The sequence below is a fragment of the Petaurus breviceps genome, unplaced genomic scaffold, assembly GCF_028583685.1.
Source record: "Petaurus breviceps papuanus isolate PSGF00001 unplaced genomic scaffold, PetGlider_PUasm1.0 90895, whole genome shotgun sequence".
NCBI classification, from domain to species: Eukaryota; Metazoa; Chordata; class Mammalia; order Diprotodontia; family Petauridae; genus Petaurus; species Petaurus breviceps.
The window spans coordinates 32,064,572-32,087,140 of record NW_027187372.1 but is presented as its reverse complement, the minus strand read 5'-3'; the positions used below and the strand labels follow the sequence as shown (position 1 = coordinate 32,087,140).

The window sequence follows — 22,569 nt, the reverse complement described above, 5'->3', positions numbered from 1 at the left end:
TATATATATATATATATATATATATATATATATATATATATATATATGTATATGTATACATATATATAAACACTGAAAATTTTTTAAAGACTTCTTTTGTTTTTACATTACCTTCATTTCAAAACACATCCCTCCCCTTCTATCCAATGAGCCATCTCTTGTAACAAAGAATAAAAAATACATGGATGGGAAGAGAGAAAAATCAACAAAACTAACCAATACATCAACCAAGTATGACACCTAGAGACCCCTCCCCCACATCTGCAAAGAAGGGAAGGTTGATTCTCTCATCTCTTCTTTGGGGACAAGCTTAGTAATGATGTCTGTCTTAATGAAGTCTGAGGTCACGAGTTTCTTTGGCAGCCACATCACACACTGGACTCATTCTGAATTTGTAGCGCACCAAAATCTACAAAACTTTTGGAGACAAATTTCTTTCTAGCCATGCCTTCCCCACCTTGTACTTTTCAAGTTGATTCTTTGAACCCAGGTATTAAAATTTCATTTCTTAGTTTTTAGCCCAGTATTCTAGCTTGCAGAGAAGTCTTTTTGTATTCTGCACCATCCTGTATATAATAGTTGTCACTTCCAGCTTTGTGTTATCTCCAAATCTGATAAACTTTCCATCTATGGGGCAGCCAGGTAGCACAGGGAATAAGAGCACCGGCTCCAGTGTAGGGATGACCTGGGGATCGAATCCAGGCTCAGACACTTAGCACCCACCCAGAAATACCTTGCCGTGTAACCTTGAGCAAGTTACTTAACCCCAATTGCTTAGGCAGCCAGGTGGCTCAGCAAGTAAAGAGCACCAGCTCCAGTGTCGGGATGACCTGGATCAAATCCGGGCTCAGATACTTAGCACCACACCCAGAAATAACTGGCCATGTAACCTTGAGCAAGTTACTTAACCCCAATTGCTTTATTTCCATCTATATATCTTAATCTAACTTGTAGTATGGATATAATTCTTATCAAGAAAGTTGGTTACTAGAGTGGAAACAATAGGAACCCTGGATATGTTACCATGCCATCTTAGAATTTGTGATCTAAAAAGAGAGGAAAGTATTGGCTGACATATGCTGCAGATTTGGGGAAAGCAGAAAGCAGCCTTCAGAGTATTAATAGGAAGTGAAGACAGATTCCCACAGCCTAAAATTCTACTGAGGAAGTCAATACAGAAGATGAGAAACTCTCAAGAATGAAAGTCTAAAGATACAAAAATAGACAATTTCAAAAAGAATGGGAAAAAGGAATTGTCTAAAGATACTTCTTTAGATACACAGGGAATGGATTAATAAAGAAAACATTCAAAGAGAAATGGTAGACTGATGGAAAATATTTGCATCAATATCACTATTTCCAAAACACACATGGAATTGAGAGATAAAAAAACCTAGAGCCATTCTCCAGTACATAAATGGTCAAAAGATATGAACAGTTTTTAATTTGTTTTGGGTTTTTTTGCTTTTTGGAGAGCAATTGGGGTTAAGTGACTTGCCCAAAGTCACACAGCTAGTAAGTGTGTCAAGTGTCTGAGGTCACATTTGAACTCAGGTCCTCCTGACTCCAGGGCCGGTGCTCTATTCACTGTACCACCTAGCCACCCCAATATGAACAGTTTTTAAAAAAAGGTTAGCAAACCATAAATGACTTCATGAAAACTTGCTCCAAATAACTAATTGTAAGAGAAGTACATGTCAAAGCAACTCTGAGGATTTTACCTCATTTCATTCAACTTTGGCAAAACAACAAACAACAACAACAAAACATTGATTGTTTAATCAATGCTGGTGAAACTGTGGGAAGGCAGGTACCTACTCTAGTTGGTGGATCTGTGGAATAGCTCAACTATTCTGAATTTCAATTTGGAATTATGCAAGAAAAGTAATTAAAATGTTTGTACCGTTTGATCCAGCAACCTCTCTACCAGGCGATACATCCTTAAGGAGGGCATATTCTAATGGGAGACTACATAGATGATAAATATAAAGTATATGGAAGGCAACCTCAGAGAGGAAGGCATTAGAAGCTGGAGAGATTCTAATTAGGGGAGACAACACACATTATTTTTTAACATTATTCTAAAAGAAGAGTGAATATCTAAAAAAGAAACATTGGTTACCAAGAACTAATATGGCTTCTTCAGGAGCAGGTAATGTCAGACTAAACTAATTTCCCTTTTATACATGGTCACCACACTGGCAGATTAGGGAAATACTGAGCATGGTCCACCTAGATTTTTTGTGTTTTTTAAAAAATAAATTTTCATTGCTATATTTTGCTTATATACCACCATTTCTCAATACATCCTTCTCTTCTCTCCTACACAGTGACCCAGCCTTGTAACAAAGAATCTTTTAATAGGGAAAAAAAAAGTAGTTCAGCAAAAAAATAACCAACACATCAACCACATCTGATGGCATATATGATATTCTATACCCATAGTCTCCACCTCTTCAAAAAAGAGAGGAAGGTACATTTTTTCATTTCTTTTCTGGAGCTAAGTTTGGTTGTTTTATTTACATGATATCCAGGGGTGGTTATTCTTTCCATTTACATTTTTGTAGTCATTGTACATATTGTTTTACTGGGGTTTTTCTTCTTTCTCATGGTTTTTTCCATTCATTATAATTCTTCTATGCAACATGACTAATGTGAAAATGTGTTTAATAGGAATGTATGTGTAGAGCCCATATCAGATTGCAAGTCGTCTTGGGGAGGGAGCGGGGAGAAAGTTTAAAACTTATGAAAGTAAAATGTTGAAAACTAAAAATAAATTATTTGATTTTTTAAAAAGATGCAAGTTAGGCTTGGCCTAGGCACTACCACATTCAACTGTAGGCCTAGGCCCATTTCTGTTTTTTTCCTGTCACTTGACTTGAAGCATTAGTCAGGAGAGAAGTCCTTGGCAAAAAGCCCTATGAATCTGTCAGCCTCCCTCTCAGGAAGGTTGCTTGGGCATCTTGCTGGAAACTGTTCAACTAGGCCCCTGATACTTAACCAAGCTGCTCCCCTCCCCCAAAGCCCCATATATTCCAGGGCTTGGCTACCAGCACTTGGAAGGGTCTGAGTCAGCCTGGTTCTGCTCTGGTGCCCTCACTCCTTGCTTCTACCCCTAGATAAAACTTCAAGACTGGCTATCGGAAAGTCACAAGGTACCTTGTCAATCATTTCTAAAAGTTTGTCTGTTTTGTATGAAATATTTCACTGAAGGAATGGAATAGGGATAAGGTGGGAAGGATAAGGACAAAGGGCTTCCTGAAAACATACCCTAATCCCCAGGGGAGTCAATACCCTCAGGTTTGACACTGTCCAAACATTTATCTGGCATGGATATGACTGGTCAACAGATAATGAAGGAAAAGCCAAGAAGCTGGCTAGAATGAATGCAAAATTTATTGGTGAGTGAGTACAAATTTACCTAAACTTCTGTATCTAATTGCCCCCAGACTATGCTTGCTCTATGTTCCATTGACCTAGGACATCCAGCCTGCTGTGTGTAACCCCCCTCCACCTCCTTCCACTTCTTGCTCTAGGAACGGTAATCAAATCAAAACGACCATCAGTTTTGGAAGGGAATTCTCAGTTGACTGCCTTATGGTTACCCACACTATCTCTGTGATTCCCCACAATATGTGACTTGCCCAGGGTCAAAGAGTTAGTAAGCGTATCTGGCTGAATTTGAACCCAGGTCTTTCTGACCCAAGTCCATCACTGAATCTGCTGCATAACCTCTCTGCCCCTAGCAAAAGAGGAGGAAGATCTTTAACACATCGAGTAGATCCCCTGATGGATTTACTAAGGCAAAGCAAGAATGCCTGGATAGGGAACCCTAAGGGATTAATTTTGTACTGCTGGAGGCAGCAATTCTCACTCATGGAATTATGGATATACAGAAGTGTAACACCAACCCTAGGCTCACTCCTTCAACTCTCACTTGCCTTGGAAGGTCAAGTTTCCAAAGGGACAACTTCTACCTCTGGTTCTAGTATTAACTCTGTGTGTGATTATACTTGGTACTTTCTAACACTTACTCAGCACCGTAGCTCACAAGTTCCCAGTGATTTACTTTCCCATTAATTAGCAAGTTTAGTCAATTAGCTCATAGAAAAGGAATTTACACAAATGTCACAGCAAGAATAGTAGATACAAAGGCCCCCAACACCTGTGGTACATCCTACAAATACCCACAGAATCCTTGGGAAGGAGAGTGGGAGCAAATTTACCATGGTAGTAAAGGCACATGCATAGGGAATCTGTGTGGCCAGGAAAACTCCTAACTATGGAGCTGCAGGGCCATGCTGTCCTTTCTCTCTCCAGAGAGCACTCACAAAGTTTGCTGTGGGATATGGGGTTAGAGAGGGACAGGTGACTCTTCTAGGCCTGTTCTTCACAGGGCATAGCATCTCTGCAGGATAAGTCTATCTGCTGCTGGGTTGAGCCAGAAAGATTTCCCCACTCCTGGGATGGCTCCTTACATGGTGTGACATCAGTGGTAGGTTGATTCCCAGGACTCCACAGACTCACTCTTTGATAGGGAGCTATAATATCCAACACATCCAACCTCAGGCTCAGCTGGAGTGTGACTGTGTTCTTTCAGAAAGGTCAGAAATTCTTTATGTAAGATTGTCAGAAGTCATTCCAATTCTGTTTCCTTAGGGCCTCAGCGCTGATATTTGTCACCTCCCAGGCAGGTGGTGAGAGACAGACAGCTTTTCATCTTCTTGGCCATTCTCCCCGATTCATGGATGGTGAAGGATATCATCCTAACTTATGGTGAGCATGCCAGAACATTTCTCTGACTCCTGTCCTGTCTCACATAAATAAATGGCTTAAGGCAAAGGTAGTGAGTATCTGTTGGAGAAGAAGGAACAAAGTGCATCATCTCTGCTGCTTTTTTCTAATGCAATTGAGCCATTCATAGTCTCAGACCCAATATTTGATTGATACCTAAAAGGGCATCATGCAAATATAATTTTTAAAATGTATTGTTATTCTGAACTTGACAGACACCTACACATGTGACTATTTCTATCTACAAAAAATAGTTTTTGTTTTTGCTTTTTGGAGGGGAGAAGGCAGGGCAATTGGGGTTAAGTGACTTGCCCAAGGTCACAAGGCTAGTAAGTGTTAAATGTCTGAGGCTAGATTTGAACTCAGGTCCTCCTGACTCCAGGGCCACTGCTCTATTCACTGTGCCATGTAGCCACCCCTAAATATTTTTTTAAAGCATTGTAAAGGAAACCACCTGACCCTTCTTTTCATTGCTCCTATTGATCCTCAATTCTGCTCAGATATAAAGGGAGCATACTCCCACCAGAGTAACAAGAGTTACATGGAAGGGAAATTATGAATTCAGTTTGGGACATGTTGAGTTTGTGTTTATGGCAGAATATTCAAGTGGAGATACCTCATAGTCAGCTGGAGATATACAACTTGGAGATTTCTATTTAATCAGAAGAATATCTCAAAAACTTATTATTTCATGGGTGTGGGAACTCCTTCCACTGCTAAGCATAGTCTTGGAGAGTTACTCAGGCTTCAAAGAGGTTAAGGGACTTGGTCATGTTTGTGTAGGTAGCAAAAATCAGAGGTTCAATTTGAATCTAAATCTTTCTGTCACTGCTCTCTCAGTAATGCCACAGGACATCTCAACAACAACAACAACAACAAAAACAATTCACATAGAAGTGACTGTTGAAGCCATGGGACTAGTTCAGTTCACTAAGGAAAAAATGTACAGAGAGAATGTAGGGGTCATAGGACTGTGAGGATACTCATGATCAGGAGGTAGAAAAGCAAGAGGAAATGGAGAAAAAGGCATAATTAGAATGCATAAAGTATAGAGTCATGGAAGGCAAGAGGAAAAGATTTCCAGGGGTGAATGATCAACGGTATCAAATACCCAAGAAAGGTCAAGGAGAATGAGAACTGAGAAGAGGCCATTTGAAAGGGAGGTGGATGAGATAGCCTGTCTAATTTTGGTAGTTGACTCAAGACAGACTTACCCAGGGTAAATAGTAATTTAGGCCAAGTAGGCCAGAGAAAACAATGATTATCTTTAGAGTTAGTATAACTATGGTTTTTGGGCTCACGTCCTCCAAGAAGAATTCACTCAGAGTTCCCAAGGATGCTACTGCTCTCTTTTTTTTTTTTTTCTGGAAAAATGTATAAAAAGAACAGATTATTTCACATGCTAACAAACAAACATCCTGTTTCCTTTGGGGCCTTGCGGGTGGGTGAATATAACTATTCTGGCAGTAGGGAAAGGTAGTCAGAAATTTCTGTTGACTGATAAAATAAATACATTAGTCTTGCAAATAAGAGTAGAATATGATGATGAGTGAACAATATCAGCACCACAACCCCCCTTCCCACTACTAATGCCTTCCCCTTTCATATTACTTTCCATCAACTTTGTATTTATCATGCATATACCTAGTTATGTACATCTTGTCTCTCCATTAGTCTGTGAGAACCTTGAGAACAGGGTCTGTTTATGCCTCTCTTTAAAGGCCAAGGTCTCCCACCGCATTCAGGGCCATCTTCAGTCATCCTAATCGATATCTGGCCACTGGATCCAGATGGCTCCAGAGAAGAGGATGACCTTGCACAGCTCTCTCTCACTTAAATCCAATTCACTTGCATGTCATAACGTCACCTTCCTGATGTCATGGTCCTCTTCAAGAATGAAGGACAAATGACAACCCCCAGCACTTAGCACAGTGACTGACACACAGTGCTTAATACATATCTTCTGAGCACGAATTATGATCACTGTGGTTGGGACAGTGACTATGACACGGGAATAGGGAAACATCACTTGCCATTGGTTTATGTTGGTATGCCTTGTGTTACATATCACTCATATCCTATGGGCCAGTCCATTCAAGGGCTGGGATCTCAGGACAAGCTTTCCCTCAACTGCCTGACCTGGACATTAGATTTAAAGAATTTTCTGACAGGGATGTAGTAGAATACAATTCAATTCAACAAAGATTTTTGTCTGTACCTTGTAGCCTTAGCTTAGAAGTTTGTCTTGGCAATTGAGAGATTAAGTAACTCACCCATGGTCACACAACTAGGTCTTCCTGACTCGAAGATCAGCCCAGAATATCTGTTACACAACATAGTCATATTTTACAGCTGAGAAAATCGAGGCTCAGAAGGTCAGTAGACTTATCCATAATCCCCTGACTAGTGATTTATTAAAGCCAAGCCTTCAACCCAGGCCTTTTGACTCCAGGTTCAGGGCTTTTTCCATTTGGGCTGTCTCTTAAAGAGGTTCTCAGCCTTCTGAGATGGGCAGCCATGAGAAGGCCTGTCAAAGCACTTTCCAGCCCAAGGACAGAGACCTGTGGTTTCATTAGAATAGAGAACTTGGGGCGAAGAAACTCCCTATACTAGTGCAGGCAGGTACCTTCTCTGCAAGGTTTCTTAACATTTTTGTGTCAGTTTGGTGAAGCCCTACGAACTCCTCTGAATAAAATTTGTTGCCTGTATTCGTAATTGAAGGAAATGGTAAATTTCGGTTGAGCTCAGTGAAAATAAAGATGCAATTTTTTCCCCCTATCCAATTTAAAGACCCTCAGAAGCCCAAGTTAAAAACTCCCGTCTTAGACAATTGCCTAGATACCAGAGTCCAGAGAAGTTACTGGTTTATTTCTCACCTAGAGCTCAAACACATATCTTTCTGGTTTTGAAATCTGCACTCTCTTCACGTAAGCCAAATTACCTCGCACTTCCAGTCCAAACACTCTAGATTTCAATTTTGAACTAACGCTGGTGTTCCCGAAGAAACACCCTGCAGGAATTTAGTGACCCAGGCCCCCACGAAACTTTCAACACAATGACTACATTTCCCAAGAGGCCATTCGGGCGAGCATCTCCCTGCTTCTTATTTTCTATGCTACGGGGCATGCTGGGAAATGTAGTCCTGGGACCTCTCCCGCACGTGACGGGCAGGGGGTGGGCAAGTAAAAGGGTTGAGCAGAATGTGGACCTGGACTTGGACTTGGGTTTCTGGGAGCCTTGGCCGCTTCCCTTCTCGGCTCGGATCCGTTGCGTTACACGGGAAATCTGCCTCCCGGGCTTCGGTGAGTGGACCGAAGTTGGCCGCTTAGCCCTTGACTGGGGGGACTCCGTGGCGCCAGGCGGCATCCCGGAGCATCCTTCTTGGCCAGAGGGTTTAGGTTGGGAGAGGGAGGAAAAGTGTAGGGTGGTGCAGAGAGGGGGGTCAGCCCGGCCGCCTTCGCCCTGCGCGCCCCACCCAGGAAGCGTCTGTGGATGGCTGCAAAGTTTCCCTTTTTTCGCTTTCTCATCAGTGTAAGCCCCATCAAAGTGAGCGCCAGAGAAGTTCAAGCAGTTACTGTAACTTGAGGACTCTCCCGCCCCGTCCTCACCCCTTGTGATTTCGCGTCTCATCTCCCGAACTCCTACGGGCCATGGGCAGCCGAGACTACCTGTTCAAGGTGCTGGTGGTGGGAGACGCCGCGGTGGGCAAGACGTCCCTCGTGCAGAGGTACTGCCAGGACACGTTCAGCAAACACTACAAGTCCACCGTGGGAGGTGAGAGCCGGGGCGGGGAGAGGGGCAGCCTAACCCAGTTTAGGAAGCCTCTTCTGTCCCCAGCTCGGGATGGTGGTTTGGAGCAGGTGTCTTTGGGGCCAGGTGGGCAACTTGTGGCCCAGGTGCAGGACTGGATTGATTTGGGTAGTGACGTACCCTTGGCTCAGCTGGTGAAGACGATGAGAAGGGAGGCGGCCCAGAGTAGTTGCTAAGTTTTCAAAGTCCGACTGTACCTCCAGACCCAAGCCTCTTCCTGGGGGCCTCTCTGATTTTCAGGGCCAGACGTATTTTTATATTAGATTAAGGGAGTGTAGAAGGCAGCTGAGCTCTTTGGAAACTACTAATAACAGCAGCATACTTTTATATAAGTAGCCTGTGAAGGAGGTAATACAAATAATATTATCCCCATTTTACAGACAAGAAAGTGAGAAGTCAAATATCCATGAAGCTGGGACTAAAATTCTGATTCCAAAGGAAATATATTCTTTCCACTTCCCCACAAGGCCTTTTTTTTTTTTTTTTAGCTAGGGCTGCTGTCATAGCACACACAGGGGTCTCTGGCCCTCTGGGAGAATCTCTCAGAAATGGGGAAAGGCAGATAACTTGGGTGAACTAAGGAGGCTGAGTGGATGTGTATGATTCCTAGAAAGACTTTCAGAGAAGTGAGGGATCTTGTAGCTTTGTTTTAGGAGTCATGGAAAAATTCACCACCCTGCCCACCCCTCCCCACCCCACAGAACACTTTTGTGAGGTTTACCGATGATGTATCGCCAGGGACTTAGAATAGGAGTTGTTTGAAGAGGATTTAGAGAGATGCACAACTTCACTCCTCAGAGGAGCAGAAGGACCTAAAGAGAGTGAACACTCACCAACAATTAATTTCTTTCTCTGTAGTGGCCTGTGTACTCAGCCAGAGCTCTGACATTGTCAACAGAGATGCCTTTTATTTAATGGGAAAGGATGCATGTATGTAGCAGGCAGAAGAGGGGACTTAGAATGCTGTCCCTGTTAGAGGGACTTTTTTATACTAATTTAAAAAAATTATAAATGTAGTCATTCAGAATGAAATCTTGGTAGAACCGTTCATGCTTATCAAAGTAGAACCAAATAAACTAACCAAGCAGCTTTTGCATTTGCTCTGTCTTTTTCTAGGTAGTTCACAAGTTCCTTTTAGCTTTGTTTTTGTTTGGTCATGTTAGACTCTTTATGACCCCATTTGGGGTTTTCTTGGCAAAGATACTAGAGTGGCTTACCATTTCCTTCTCCAGCTTATTTTACGTATGAGAAACTGAGGCAAACAGGGTTAAGTCAACTTGCCCCAGGTCACACAGCTGATAAATATCTGAGGTCAGACTTGGAACTCATGAAGATTAGTCTTCCTGACTCCAGGCCCCAAACTCTGTTCCACTGTGCTACCTAGTTGCCCTTAGTTTTGCTTATTAAATATATATTTCAGTTTTATTTATTAAATATTTACCTAAATGTGTTATATAATACATATTTAAAGGGGTTTCCATACTGAGTGTCCATGATGGAAACCCAGATCTGGAGATAAACACATAGTTATCCAGTAAAATTGGAGTGACTTACAAAGTATTATTTGAGACAGGAAACAGACCTGTGATTTAACTGGGATAAGGAACTTCCTGGTGAGGAAGCTCCCTTTTCTTCTGACTATAGTCTTCAAGAACTGTCCAGAACACTGGGAGGTTAAGTGATTTGCCCAAGGTAACACAGATAGTATATGTCAGAAATGGAACTTGAACATAGGTCTTCCTGGATTTGAGGCCAGCTCTCTATCCACTATGGATATGGATCCACTCATCCTATGGGATGCATATTAACCTAGAAAATAAAAAAATTAATGTTATCAGTATTGTGTTGTTTTTTTTTATCTTGTCAAACATTTCCCAATTACATTTTAATCTGGTTTAGATGCACTGGGGAGTCTTGCAGCCTCTGAGTTTGACACTACTGCACTATATCATGTTATCTCATATTATTATTAAAATATAATTTTATTTTAATCATACTAAACTAGATACTTATCTCTAGACAGAGAGTTTCCTCAATATAGGGAATACCTGGTATGGAAACTCCTTCCAATGCAGATCAGCTATTCATTAACCAATCAACAGGCATTTATTGAGTGCCTGTGTGTTAGGCACCATACTACTCTGGGGAAATAAGTACAAAGGATGAAATAATCCTTACTTGCAAAGAGCTAGAATTCTTACCTGTCATTTACAGAGGGTTGCCCAAATGTTGAGCCTCTGTGTCAGAAACCGAACTGGAACTGCCAGGGAGACCTTCCTGATAAGGCTGGACTTTGATACTCCATTCCATGATGCCTCTTCCAAATATGTTGTCATCAGTGTGTACAAAATTCTGGTTCTACCAATCTCACTTTCCTTCCTTACTTCTTCCATCCTTTCTGTCTTTCTGTCTTTCTTTCTTTTCCCTTTTTCCATCCCCCTGTAGTGAGAGCCCTACATTTCATGACTGTTGATTGAAGAGTACAGATAATAATAATTAGTGGTTGCTCCAATTTTTCCTTAACCAGAAAATATAGTTCATATATTTAGAGAGCTGGAAGGGACCTCAGAGTCCATTTAATCCAAACCCCTCAATTTACAGATGAGGAAACTTGAGGCCAAGAGAAGAGAAGTAACTTGCCCAATGGCATAAAGAAAGTAATACAAGTTTGATATTCAAACCCAGATCTTCTGACTCCAAATCTGGCTCTCTTTCCACTGCACTACACTGCCCATATTCAGGGATTTAATTTAATAATCACTTATTAAGCTGGGGTTACAAACACAGAACAGATTCTGCCCTCTAGGAGGTTATGTTCTGGGGGAAGGGAACAACATGTACACAGATTAGTAGATACAAAGTGATTTTCTTTGGAGGGTTAGGAAGAGAAGTGTAGTAACAACTGAGGGGATTAGGAAAGGAAGTGACCAGGATCAATAATTGAAGGGAGGTTGGGGTTCCGAGGTAAGAAAGAAAAGCATTCCAGCATGGGGAGAGACTCGGAGGCAGGGGACAGGACATCCTGTATAGGAAGCAACATGGAGGCCAGTTTGGATCAGGGTAGTAATGCAAAAACCATATCAGTCTGAAAGGAGAGGATGGAGTTATTTTATGATGGCTTTAAATGCCAGAGACAGGAGTTTTGTCTTTCATCTTGGAGGAAGTTGGGAACCACTGAAACTTCTCAGCAAGGGAGGGATATGGTGAAACCTCTGCTTTTAGGTGTATCAGTTTGGCATCTGTGTAGAAGACTGATTGGAAAGGGGATTAACTTGACCAATTAGAAAACTATTACGGTAGCTCTGGCCAGAAGTGGTAAGGGGATCAGTGGACATAATGACTTTGTGAGTAGAAAGAAGAGGGCAGATGCAAAGGTTGTTGGGAAGGTAGACGGGACTTGGCTACTGATTGACTAGATGGGGTATGGGAGAGGGAAGGATTGAGAGTGCCTCCAAGGTTGTGAACCTGGGGGATTGGAAGGATAGTAACACCTTTGACTGAAGTAGGGAAGTTTGGAAGAATGGTGGGTTTTGTAGATGAAAGATGATGAGTTTGAATTTGTGATGCCTATGGGAAATTCAGATGGAAGTACTCAGCAGGAAATTGGTGGTACAGGGTTGGCACTTAGGAGATAAACAAGTTCTAGAGATTCATATTTGGGAGTCATCTGCAAAGAGATGATGAATGAACTCACCAGAACTGATGAGATCACATAAGAGAATATAGAAAGAAGACAGAGCTTTGGAGTGAACCTATGCATAATAAGGAGGATGTGGTTGATGATTCAACAAAGCAGACATTTGCTATAGTTGGCATCTAACTGACTACCTTTCAATAGTTATCCCAAATTTCCCCTCCCCTCTCTTATGCATGTATTTTGAAGGCTTGACTCCTCTCTCTCTCTCTCTCTCTCTCTCTCTCTCTCTCTCTCTCTCTCTCTCTCTCTCTCTCTCTCTCTCTCACACACACACACACACACACACACACACAGCTATACACACCTCTTAGTTCCTGAGATTTTAACTTTTGCTTGGGATTTTGCAGTGGACTTTGCTCTGAAGGTTGTCCAGTGGTCCAATTCAGAAATGGTGCGGCTCCAGCTATGGGATATTGCAGGTAAGTAGGAAAAATAGTGCCATTAATAGTAGGGATGGGGAAGGAATCTGTTTTATTTGAGTATCCTCAGAGGGAATGAGCCTGGTGGCAAAACCAGGAATAGTTTTTTTTTTTTTTTAAGCAATTGGGGTTAAGTAACTTGCTCAAGTTTACATGGCCAGTTATTTCTGGGTATGGTGCTAAGTATCTGAGCCCAGATTTGATCCCAGGTCATCCTGACTCTGGGGCCGGTGCTCTTACTCACTGAGCAGGCTGCCCCTCAGGAATAGTTTTTAAAAACTGAAAAATGGTGGAGAATCTTTGGAAACTTGAAGACTTGTGAAACTGGAAACTTTATCTCTGAAATGACTGCATTGATCTTTATTTCTGTGATTAAGTAAGGTCCAATTAGGGAAGTGAGTATCCTTATCACAGCAGGCTGGCTGCCTCCACAATAATCAAGGTACTATTCCCCCCTTCCTGGGTTTTCATCTGTCTGAGCAGGAAAACAAGATAGAATTTCTATGAGCTGCTAGGTGGTCCAATAAAAGTGGACTGAAGAAGGGAAGTAGAGGTCCCAGGACAGTCTTAAGCACTACCCCTTTGAAAACCAAGTACCTCTTGCTTCCTGCTAGGCCAAGAGCGATTCACTTCCATGACTCGTCTATACTATCGGGATGCCTCAGCCTGTGTCATAATGTTTGACGTCACCAACGCCACCACCTTCAGCAACAGCCAGAGGTGGAAGCAAGACTTGGATTGTAAGCTCACACTGCCCAGTGGAGAGCCTGTGCCTTGCCTGTTATTAGCCAACAAGGTGTGTGTGTGTGTGTTTCTGTGTGTACAGCTCAAAAAAATGTACTTTATCACTTTTTTTTTTGGAGGCAATTGGAATCAAGTCACTTGCCCAGGGTCATATAGCTAGCAAGTGTCTGAGGTCATATTTGAACTCAGGTCCTCCTGACTCCAGGACTGGTGCTCTATCCACTGTACCACCCAGCTGCCCCTACTTTATCACTTCAGCTATGATCAGAGAGATGTCATAACTGGCTTACTCAGTGATTCTAGACCTCTGGGTTTGGTACAGTCATCTGGTATTAAACTGACAGATCTGGGCAACACTATCTGATAAAGTCTTTTATAGGGGGTAGCTAGGTGGTACAGTGGCCCTAGAGTCAGAAGGAGCTGAGTTCAAATCCAACCTCAGACACTTAGCATTTACTAGCTATGTGACTTTGGGCAAATCACTTAACCCCAATTGCCCTGCATTGCCCCCTCCAAAAAGACCAGAAAAAAAGTCTCTCATGTTATTTCTTTTGGAAGAAGTAGAGAGAAGGGCTAGATGAGAGTACAGTTAGAATGACTGAGCTCTCATTGAATGGCTAGATCCAAAGGGTAATCCTTAATGGTTTGATGTCATCCTAGAAGAACATCTTAAATGAAGTGTCACAGGAATTTGTGTTTGACATTTTCATCAACAGCTTGGAAAAAAAACATAGATGGCAGGCTCATTAAATTTGCCAGTGGACAAAGCTAGGAGGGATAGCTGTGTCAGTGGATGACAGCTAAGAAGATGAAATTTGATAGAGATAGATATAAATTACTACAAACTTGGGTTCAATAAGTTAACTTTACAACTACAAGATGGAAGAGGCATAGTTAGATGCAGTTTAAAAAGATCTTGGGGTATTATTAGTCGACTGCAAACTTTATTTGAGTCAGCAGTGTGAAGTGGCAGCCAAAAAAACTAGTATGATCTTGGGCTGCATTTTTAAAATTTTTCTTTTTTTTAAATTATCAACTTAACAGTCATCAACAAATACAAACAGTTCAGTATACAAGGAAGAAGATTAAGTGTAAGTTAAATTTAACACAGTAACAAAATTGCCCTGTTTGTGTCCCCTTTAAAAATATTTGTTTTCTTTAGTATGTTTTAAAAATATTATATTGACAGGGCAGCTAGGTGGCGTAGTGAGTAAGAGCACCAGCCCCAGTGTCGGGAGACCCAGGATCAGTTCCGGCCTCAGATACTTAACACCCACACAAAATAACTGGCAATTGAGCAAGATACTTAACCCCAATTGCTTTAAAAATATATATATATTATATTGACACTCCATTCTTTCTTTTCTTTTCTTTTTTTCCATCTCTATCACTAACTCTTCCCCATCTCTCCACCTTCCCAACTCTGATAACAAATAAACACAGTCAAGCAAAACAGATCCACACGTTGGCCGTGTTCAAAAATGCATGTCTTCCATTGCACCTCTAGTCTATCATCCCTCTGTCAAGAGATGGGTAGCCTGCTTCATCATCATTCTTCTGAACTCATGATGGAGCGTTGCTTTGACCAAAATTCTTTAGTTGGAGGGCAATGGTACCATAGGATCATAGATTTAGAACTTTAGAAGAAGGGACCCTAAGGTCCACCTTCCCCAACTCCCTCATTTTAGAGATGAGGAAACAGAGGGTCAGAGTTTGAGGGGCTTGACTGTTGTCACCCAGGCTAGTAAATAGAAAGGGAAGAACTTGAGCCCAGGTCTTCCTGACTCCATGTTCAATGCTTTATTTTACTATGCCACACAACTTCTTTCAGAGATGTCTCCCTTGGGCTGCATTATTCGAGCTACAACCTGTTGTTTAGTCATTTCAGTAACGGCTGACTCTTTATGACCCCATTTGGGGTTTTCTTGTCTGGAGTGGTTTGGTATTTTCTTCTCCAGCCCATTCTATATATGAGGAAACTGAGGCAAACAAGGTTAAATGACATGCCCATAAGTCACACAGCTACTAAGTGTCTGAGGCCAGATTTGAACTTGGGAAGTCTTCCTGATTCCAGACTCAACACTCTATCCACGACTCCACCTCGTGTCCTCCCTGGTCAGACTACATATGGAATATTATGTTCTAGGCGATAATTTAGGAAGGACATTTATAGGTTGGAGAATGTTTAGAGGAGGCCAACCAAGATCATGAAGAGTCTTGAGTCTATACAAGGATTAGTGAAGAAACTGGGACTATTTAGCCTGAAGAAGAAAAGACTTGGGGGGCACATGATAGCTGTCTTCAAATGTTTGAAAGATTGTCATGTAGGAGAGAGATTAAACTTGTTCTTTTTACCCAGAGGTAGAAATCAAGAGCAAGGAGTAGAAGCTACAAAGAGGCGAATTTAGGCTTCATATTTGGATATTATCCCTAATCATTAGATCTGCCCAAAGGCAGAATGGGCTGTCTTAGTAAGTAATGGGCTTTGGTGAAGTCTTTCATGGAAGGACATCAAGGAAAGGTCGAATGACTGTTTGTTGGGTATATTCTAGGGGCTGATCCTTTCCCCACACAGGTCAGACTAGATTATTTCTATAGTCCTAACTCTAAAATTCTGGGATTCTGATCCTAGGTTTCTTTCAGGGGTCTCTGTGAAGAGGGCTGCCCTAGAGTTGTTTAGTGGTTTTCTGAGTGTTAAGTCCATGGCGGAATTAGTGCAGTCATTTGAAAAAAGCTTTTCTAACTGTGAATCTTATGATATTTCCTTGTCTTTCCTTCACTTCCACAGAGTGACCTATCCCCTTGGGCAGTAACTAGGGACCAGATTGACCGGTTCAGCAAAGAGAATGGTTTCACAGGCTGGACTGAAACATCAGTCAAGGAGAACAAAAACGTTAATGAAGCTATGAGGTAAGTAGGCATTGACTCTGTGCTGAAAGTAGGATTCTTTTCCATCTATTATTTTCCATCTATTATATTCGTGCTTCTGCTTCACTTGTACCAGGGGGCCTTGCAAGACAGGGACAGGATGAGCACATTAGAACAATAGCTTCAGATCAGGGACTCTCTCCTCTCCTTAAGTAGACCTCTCATCTTTTTTTCTGGACAGTGATGATGATTTTTTTTAAAAAAGAATAATTTAGAATGTCTGCTTTTTTTCTTTTATGCTTCAGACTTTCCTTAGTCTGACTTCTAGTTTATTTCCTAGAGTCCTTATTGAACAGATGATGGCCAATACCAGGGAAGGCAGCACATCTCTGTCCTCACAAGGTGACTACATCAACCTGAAAACTGTATCCACACCTGGCTGGACCTGCTGCTAATAGTGTGCAGCTTTTTCCTTATCTTGGATGGGGAAGGTCTGACCATCTCTTCATTTTCCTTCCCTACCCACTCAGCTGCCTAATTAAGAACTTGTGATGAATCTTCTACTGAGAAAACACCAGCCTTGTTCCTTTAGAGCATTTTCTCCTGACCCAGCAGGCTGGTACTTCATTACTCAGACAAGACCTGTAAGTTCCTGTGTATATTTCTACACTGGTTGGATATCTGCTCTGAGTTCCTCCTGTGGCACAAGCTGTATGGCCCTGGTAGTAGGGCCTTTTATGCCCCTTTTCCTAAGAGCTGGCTTGAATTTTATTAGAGTAAGTGTAGACGGAAAACAGCACACTTTGTCATTATGAACCCCAGCCGTTCTTGAGGCTATCATTCCATGATGGCAACATCCTGACTTCAGACCAAGAGAACAAAGATCAAGATGTTTTCTTGCCAAACTCTTTTGTGGATCATTACTTTTGTAGTTCTCTCTGTCCTGGACTTTGGATTGACTTTGGATTTAAGCGTCTGATTCCTGCCTGGCCATCTGCAGAAGCCCTTATGTTGCATTTGTGGTTTTGAAAAGGCTCTGGAATCATGATGGGCTTTCTCTCTCCCTGTCCTTAACAGTGGTAGAACTTTAAATCCATCTGTCCTGTGTGATGAGAGTATTTCTTCCTAAATATAGACATGGAGGAAATGACTAGGAAGTCTTTCTGAGATCTTTTAACTCATAATACAAGAGTACAGTTTTATGGACTGATTGGTTAATGGGAAACCTGATGTTCATTCAACTTAGCAAAAGACATTAGTTGACTATGATGTGTCTCTCAGATAGAAATGGGACTTTGAAATTCCCTGAATCTAAGAGAAGGAGGAAACAAAGAGAAGGGGAGAAGGGAACAAGACTGGATTCTGAGGGGCTGCTTAGCTCATAGTGTAAGGTTTATAGTTGTAGAAGGGTTGTGTGTGGTCCTGGGGATAAGGAGGTTTACTATGTATGTAACATTAAGGACAAAAATCCCATGATTCTGTTTCAGGCCTTAGTTCATTTCTGGGTGGTTGAATTTTTCCATGGGATTGAAGTTTATGGGAATGCTGTTTGGAGTCACTTGTCCATTCAGGGCTAGAGCTTCGAGATAGGTCACAAAGGTGGAAGTGATGAGCACAGAGGTCAGGTACCAGGGACAGAAAAGAAGCCAAAACCTTTCCAAGAGAAATTTAATCTGTTTAACACAACTTTTGTACAATCAATCTGTAGAGGCTTTCAAAGATTCCTTTTGTATTCAATAAATTTTGTTGACCGTTGTGGGGATTCCTTTTGTACTATTATTTAAACAAGGTTTTTGACTGTGGTATTCTCAGGTAAACATCATGTAATAGTCACCTTTTGTGAAGGAGAAATTGATTTTATTCCAGTCCATTGTCCTAAAAAATCATGATCAAATTGTAAATAAAAGCCTTATGTACTTGTTTAGTAGTTATTGATTTTTAGTGTGAACTTAAAATGCTTCCATTTACTAGATCAGTCTAGAGAATTATGAGAGTGGGAACATTTCTTTAAAAAAAAAAACCTCAAGGACTGAAAGTGTCTTCTCTGCCTTACCTGTTTATTCCCAGTTTACAAGTATCCTGATAATATTCAGTAATTAGAACATTTTCCCCAACAATTACTTGGCCATTCAACATAAAAATCTATCACATTTTGCCAAATTAGAATATGAAAATAATGCTGACTCTGCTTTTCTCTCCCATTTGCTGACACAGGGTTTATCTGTCTTTCACACACATTGCTAGAGGCAGCCAGCTAGCACTTTTTGGTTCTCTCCCCCAATCAGTGTACAATGTATAAGCCTGGAACTAATTAGGGAAGGGATGGAAAGAATACTGCTCTAATACCTTAACTAATTACTTTGTCTCCATAATATTCTTCCTATCCACAGATAGTAATAACATATGCAAGTAGAATTGGGTAAAGGAGAATTATAATGGTTGGAAATGTGAATATAGCTCTAATTATATCCAACTTGATGCTACCGTCAAGGATGTAATATAATGGGCACTGTTTAGAGCACAGAGGTTGTTATCACCCTCCCCCCAGGCGAGTCTGTATTTAAGGCTAGGTGCTGGTGTTAGGCCATCATTTTTTGGACACAGGTAAGTGTCATTGCCAGTTATAACCCTCTGAATCATAGAAAAGACATCAAGTGAAGGGAAACAAGGAGCAATACTGAACTAGAAGACAAGCAGAAAGCACATTTGTGCCATGGGAAGACCCTTCCAAAAAAAGGCCAAACACAGATGTGCATTCTTGGCTATCCCACTATATCCTCAGCTGCCTCCAACTTTCTCGAGGATGATGCTAATCTTTTTGCAGATGTGAATTCATTTGACCAAAATAGCCAAATGCCCAAGTCAACATTAATAGTATCCCTGGGGCATCAGTATCCAACTTCATGTTACAATTCTGTTAAAACCAACATGCTCATCTCTGATAAAGGCCTCATTTCTAAAATATACAGAGAATTGAGTCAAATCTATAATACAAGTCATTACCCAATTGATAAATGGTCAAAGGATATGAACAGGCAGTTTTCAGAGAAAGAAATTAAATGTTATCTATAAGCATATGAAAAAATGCTCTACATCACTATTGATTAGAGAAATGCAAATCAAAACAACTCTGAAGTACCACATCTCACCGGTCAGATTGGCTAAGATGACAAAACAGGAAAATGATAAATGCTGGAGAGGATGTGGAAAAATTGGAACACTAATGCATTGTTGGTGGAGTTGTGAACTGATTCAACCATTCTGGAGAGCAATCTGGAACTATGCCCAAAGGGCTATGAATAATTTCATACCCTTTGACCCAGCAATACCACTTCTAGGGTTGTATCCCAAAGAGATCACAGAAGTGGGAGGAAGACCCATATGCACAAAAATATTTATAGCAGCTCTTTTTGTGGTGGCAAAGAATTGGAAATTAAGGGGATGCCCATCAGTTGGGTAATGGCTAAACAAGTTGTATATGAATGTAATGGAGTTCATATTTACCTGGAGAGGCTTATTCAAACTGATACTGAGTGAGAAGAGCAGAACCAGGAGAAATCTGTACACAATTACAGACACAATGTATGTGTGACAACCAACTTTGATAGGGTGGACTCTTCTCAGCAATGCAGGGTTATAAGACAACTCCAAAAAACTCATGATGGAGAGAGATGTCTACATTCAGAGAAAGAACAGAGGTTGAATGCAGATTGAAGCAAACTACCTGCTCTCATTCTTTTTCTTGTTTGGTTTTGTTTCCTCTTTCCCATTGTTCATTCCATCCTTTTATAACGTGACTAATGTCTAATGTGAAAGTATTTGCAGATCCTATACTTGATTGCATGCCGCCCTGGCTCGGGAGGAGTGGGAAGGAAGGGGGAGAAAATTTGAAACTCAAGGGATTGTGGAACTGAATCTTGTAAAATAAAAGTAAACAAATTAATAAAGACAAAAAAAAGTGTTGTGGCATTAAAAAAAAACAAATCCAACATGCTGACATCATTCCAAGGTAGTTTCTCCAGAGCACTTCCTCTGGTTATTGCCAAGAAAACTCCCTTAATCAGCTATGTCTGGGTGGCATGTTTTCCTTAATGTCTCCTGAATAACTTCTATTTACTTCAGGTTGTGGTCACTCTGCCCAAAGGTTGCTATCCTAGTTTTCCTTCCATTCTTTTAAGTTTGTTCTGCTTTTATGTTTCTTGTATGTTATTAAGTGTATTTTAAGTGCATATTATATATGCACTTAAGACATCATCTGAGGCCATGACTGGAAATTCCATAGGTCAGGAAAATCCGGAATTCTCCTATGGTATTACTTCACTGTGCTCTGATCAGACTCCACAAAAGAACAATCTTATTTTCCTTGCTTACTCTCATAGAACAGATGAAAAAGGAATATCCAACAGCTATGGAGGTGATTTTAGCTATTAATGACAAATGACTCCCACATCCTATGAAAGAATGAATTCCAGAGCAAGAGAAAATACTGTTGGAGACCTGTAGGCATATATCTTTGACTTTAATGTGAAAGCCAGAGCTATTTCCTGTACTTTTTACCCTATGCTTATTGATTGTTTTTTTTCCTAATAAATTAAAAAATCTTTACTTTTCTTAGGCTTTTTGGTATAATCTGAATTCATAGGATTAGAGGATTTAGAACTGGATGAGACCTTAGAGATCATCTCTCCCAGCTCCCTTATCTGAGGTCATACAGACCCTTTGTTTAACAAATTAGGAAACTAATCTATATTGGAAAAGTGGCCTACTTGTCCAAGGTCACATAAGTATTAAATAGCAAAATAAAAAATTGAATTCGAGTCTTCTGATTCCAGATCTAGTGTTCTTCCCACTACAAGCTGACCTCATAAGCTTTAGCTGAAGTGTTCTGATATATTAGCTAACATGAACTGTTTGTGATGTTTTCCTAGGCAAACAGGGTTTCCTTGTAGATCATAAGGTTCTCCAAGCATTCCTTTTGGTGGACAGTATGTTGATTGGATCAAGCCCCAGAATATTATAGAACTTTCCAAATGAGAACCATAATTATTCAAAGGAGTTTGATCTGTACTGACCAGATCAACCAGATAAAGAAATGCTATTGTTAATACTATGATATGTAATTGTATAAATAACCTCTAGAGCTCATCCATCTTCAATGGATGACAAATTTGGAACAAAATTGGGTAGAAGGAGATGAGAGAATTCAATTTGTTGTGCAGTCTTTTCAGTCATGTCTGGTTCTTCATGACCCCATTTGGGATTTTCTTGACATAGAAACTGGAGTGGTTTGCCATTTCCTTTTCCAGTTTCTTTTACAGATGAGGAAACTGAGGAAAACAGGGATAAGTGGTTGCCCAGGGTCACACAGCTAGTGAGTGTCTGAGGTCACACGAAGCTAGGTCTAGTATTCAGCTCTAGTACTCTATGCACTGTACCACCTAACTGTCTTTTTTAACCAATACCAGATATTTTTGATAACTAGTTTGAGGTCTAGAAGTGCTATTCCCCTTTTGTACCTAATACTTTTCAGCATGTCTCTTGATATTCTAGATTTTTAGTTTTTCCAGTTGAATTTTATCAAGTTCTATAAAGCATCCTTTTATTAACTTGATTGGTATAACATTAAAAATATAAATTAAATTTAGTAGTATTGCCACTTTTATTATATTGGCATGGCCTACCCATGAGCACTGAATATTCCTCTAGATATTTAATTTGTTCTTAATTTCTTTAAGGAGCACTTTTCAATTTAACCTATATAATTCTTTTGTATGCTTTGGAAGATCAATCTCCAGATAGTTAATGCATTTTTTAGTTATTTGGGATAGGATATGGCTTTTTGTGTTTTGTTATTGTTATATAGAAATGCTAATTATTTTTAAGGATTTATTTTGTGTCCTGAAACTTAGTATCTTTGCTGATTCTCTAGGATTTTCCAAGTAAACCATCATATCATCAGCAAATAGGAATAGGCTTATCTCCTTTTAATACCTATTACTATAATTTCTCTCTCTTGTCTTGTTGCTATCACTGGCATTTCCAGAGTCATATAAAATAATAGGAGTGAAGAGTGAGCATCCCTGCTTCATTCATATTTATTGGAAAAGATTCTAGGGTGTCACCATTGCATATGATTCTTGCTTTTAATTTTACATAGATGCTTTTTATGATATTTAAAAAAAAGTTTCTCTATGCCTATACTTTGTAGAGTTTTTTAGCCTAAAAGAATGTTGATGT

General features: G+C 40.6%; 1 protein-coding gene across 3 annotated transcripts in view; it reads left to right on the top strand.

The window, feature by feature from the left end:
* Nucleotides 1–7,921: 7,921 nt before the first annotated feature.
* Nucleotides 7,922–22,569, top strand: part of LOC138151173 (nuclear ubiquitous casein and cyclin-dependent kinase substrate 1) — a 77,678-nt gene continuing 63,030 nt past the window's right edge. The window contains exons 1-6 of one of the 3 annotated variants that reach the window (XM_069074694.1): nucleotides 7,922–8,096; nucleotides 8,325–8,568; nucleotides 12,649–12,720; nucleotides 13,335–13,516; nucleotides 16,253–16,374; nucleotides 16,673–18,258. In XM_069074694.1, coding sequence (XP_068930795.1) covers nucleotides 8,445–8,568; nucleotides 12,649–12,720; nucleotides 13,335–13,516; nucleotides 16,253–16,374; nucleotides 16,673–16,787 — 615 coding nt within the window. In that variant the 5' untranslated portion in view covers nucleotides 7,922–8,096; nucleotides 8,325–8,444 and the 3' untranslated portion in view covers nucleotides 16,788–18,258. Of the gene's footprint in view, nucleotides 8,097–8,324; nucleotides 8,569–12,648; nucleotides 12,721–13,334; nucleotides 13,517–16,252; nucleotides 16,375–16,672; nucleotides 18,259–22,569 lie in introns of those variants that run through there. The other 2 variants (XM_069074692.1, XM_069074691.1) reach the window with 2 other exon arrangements.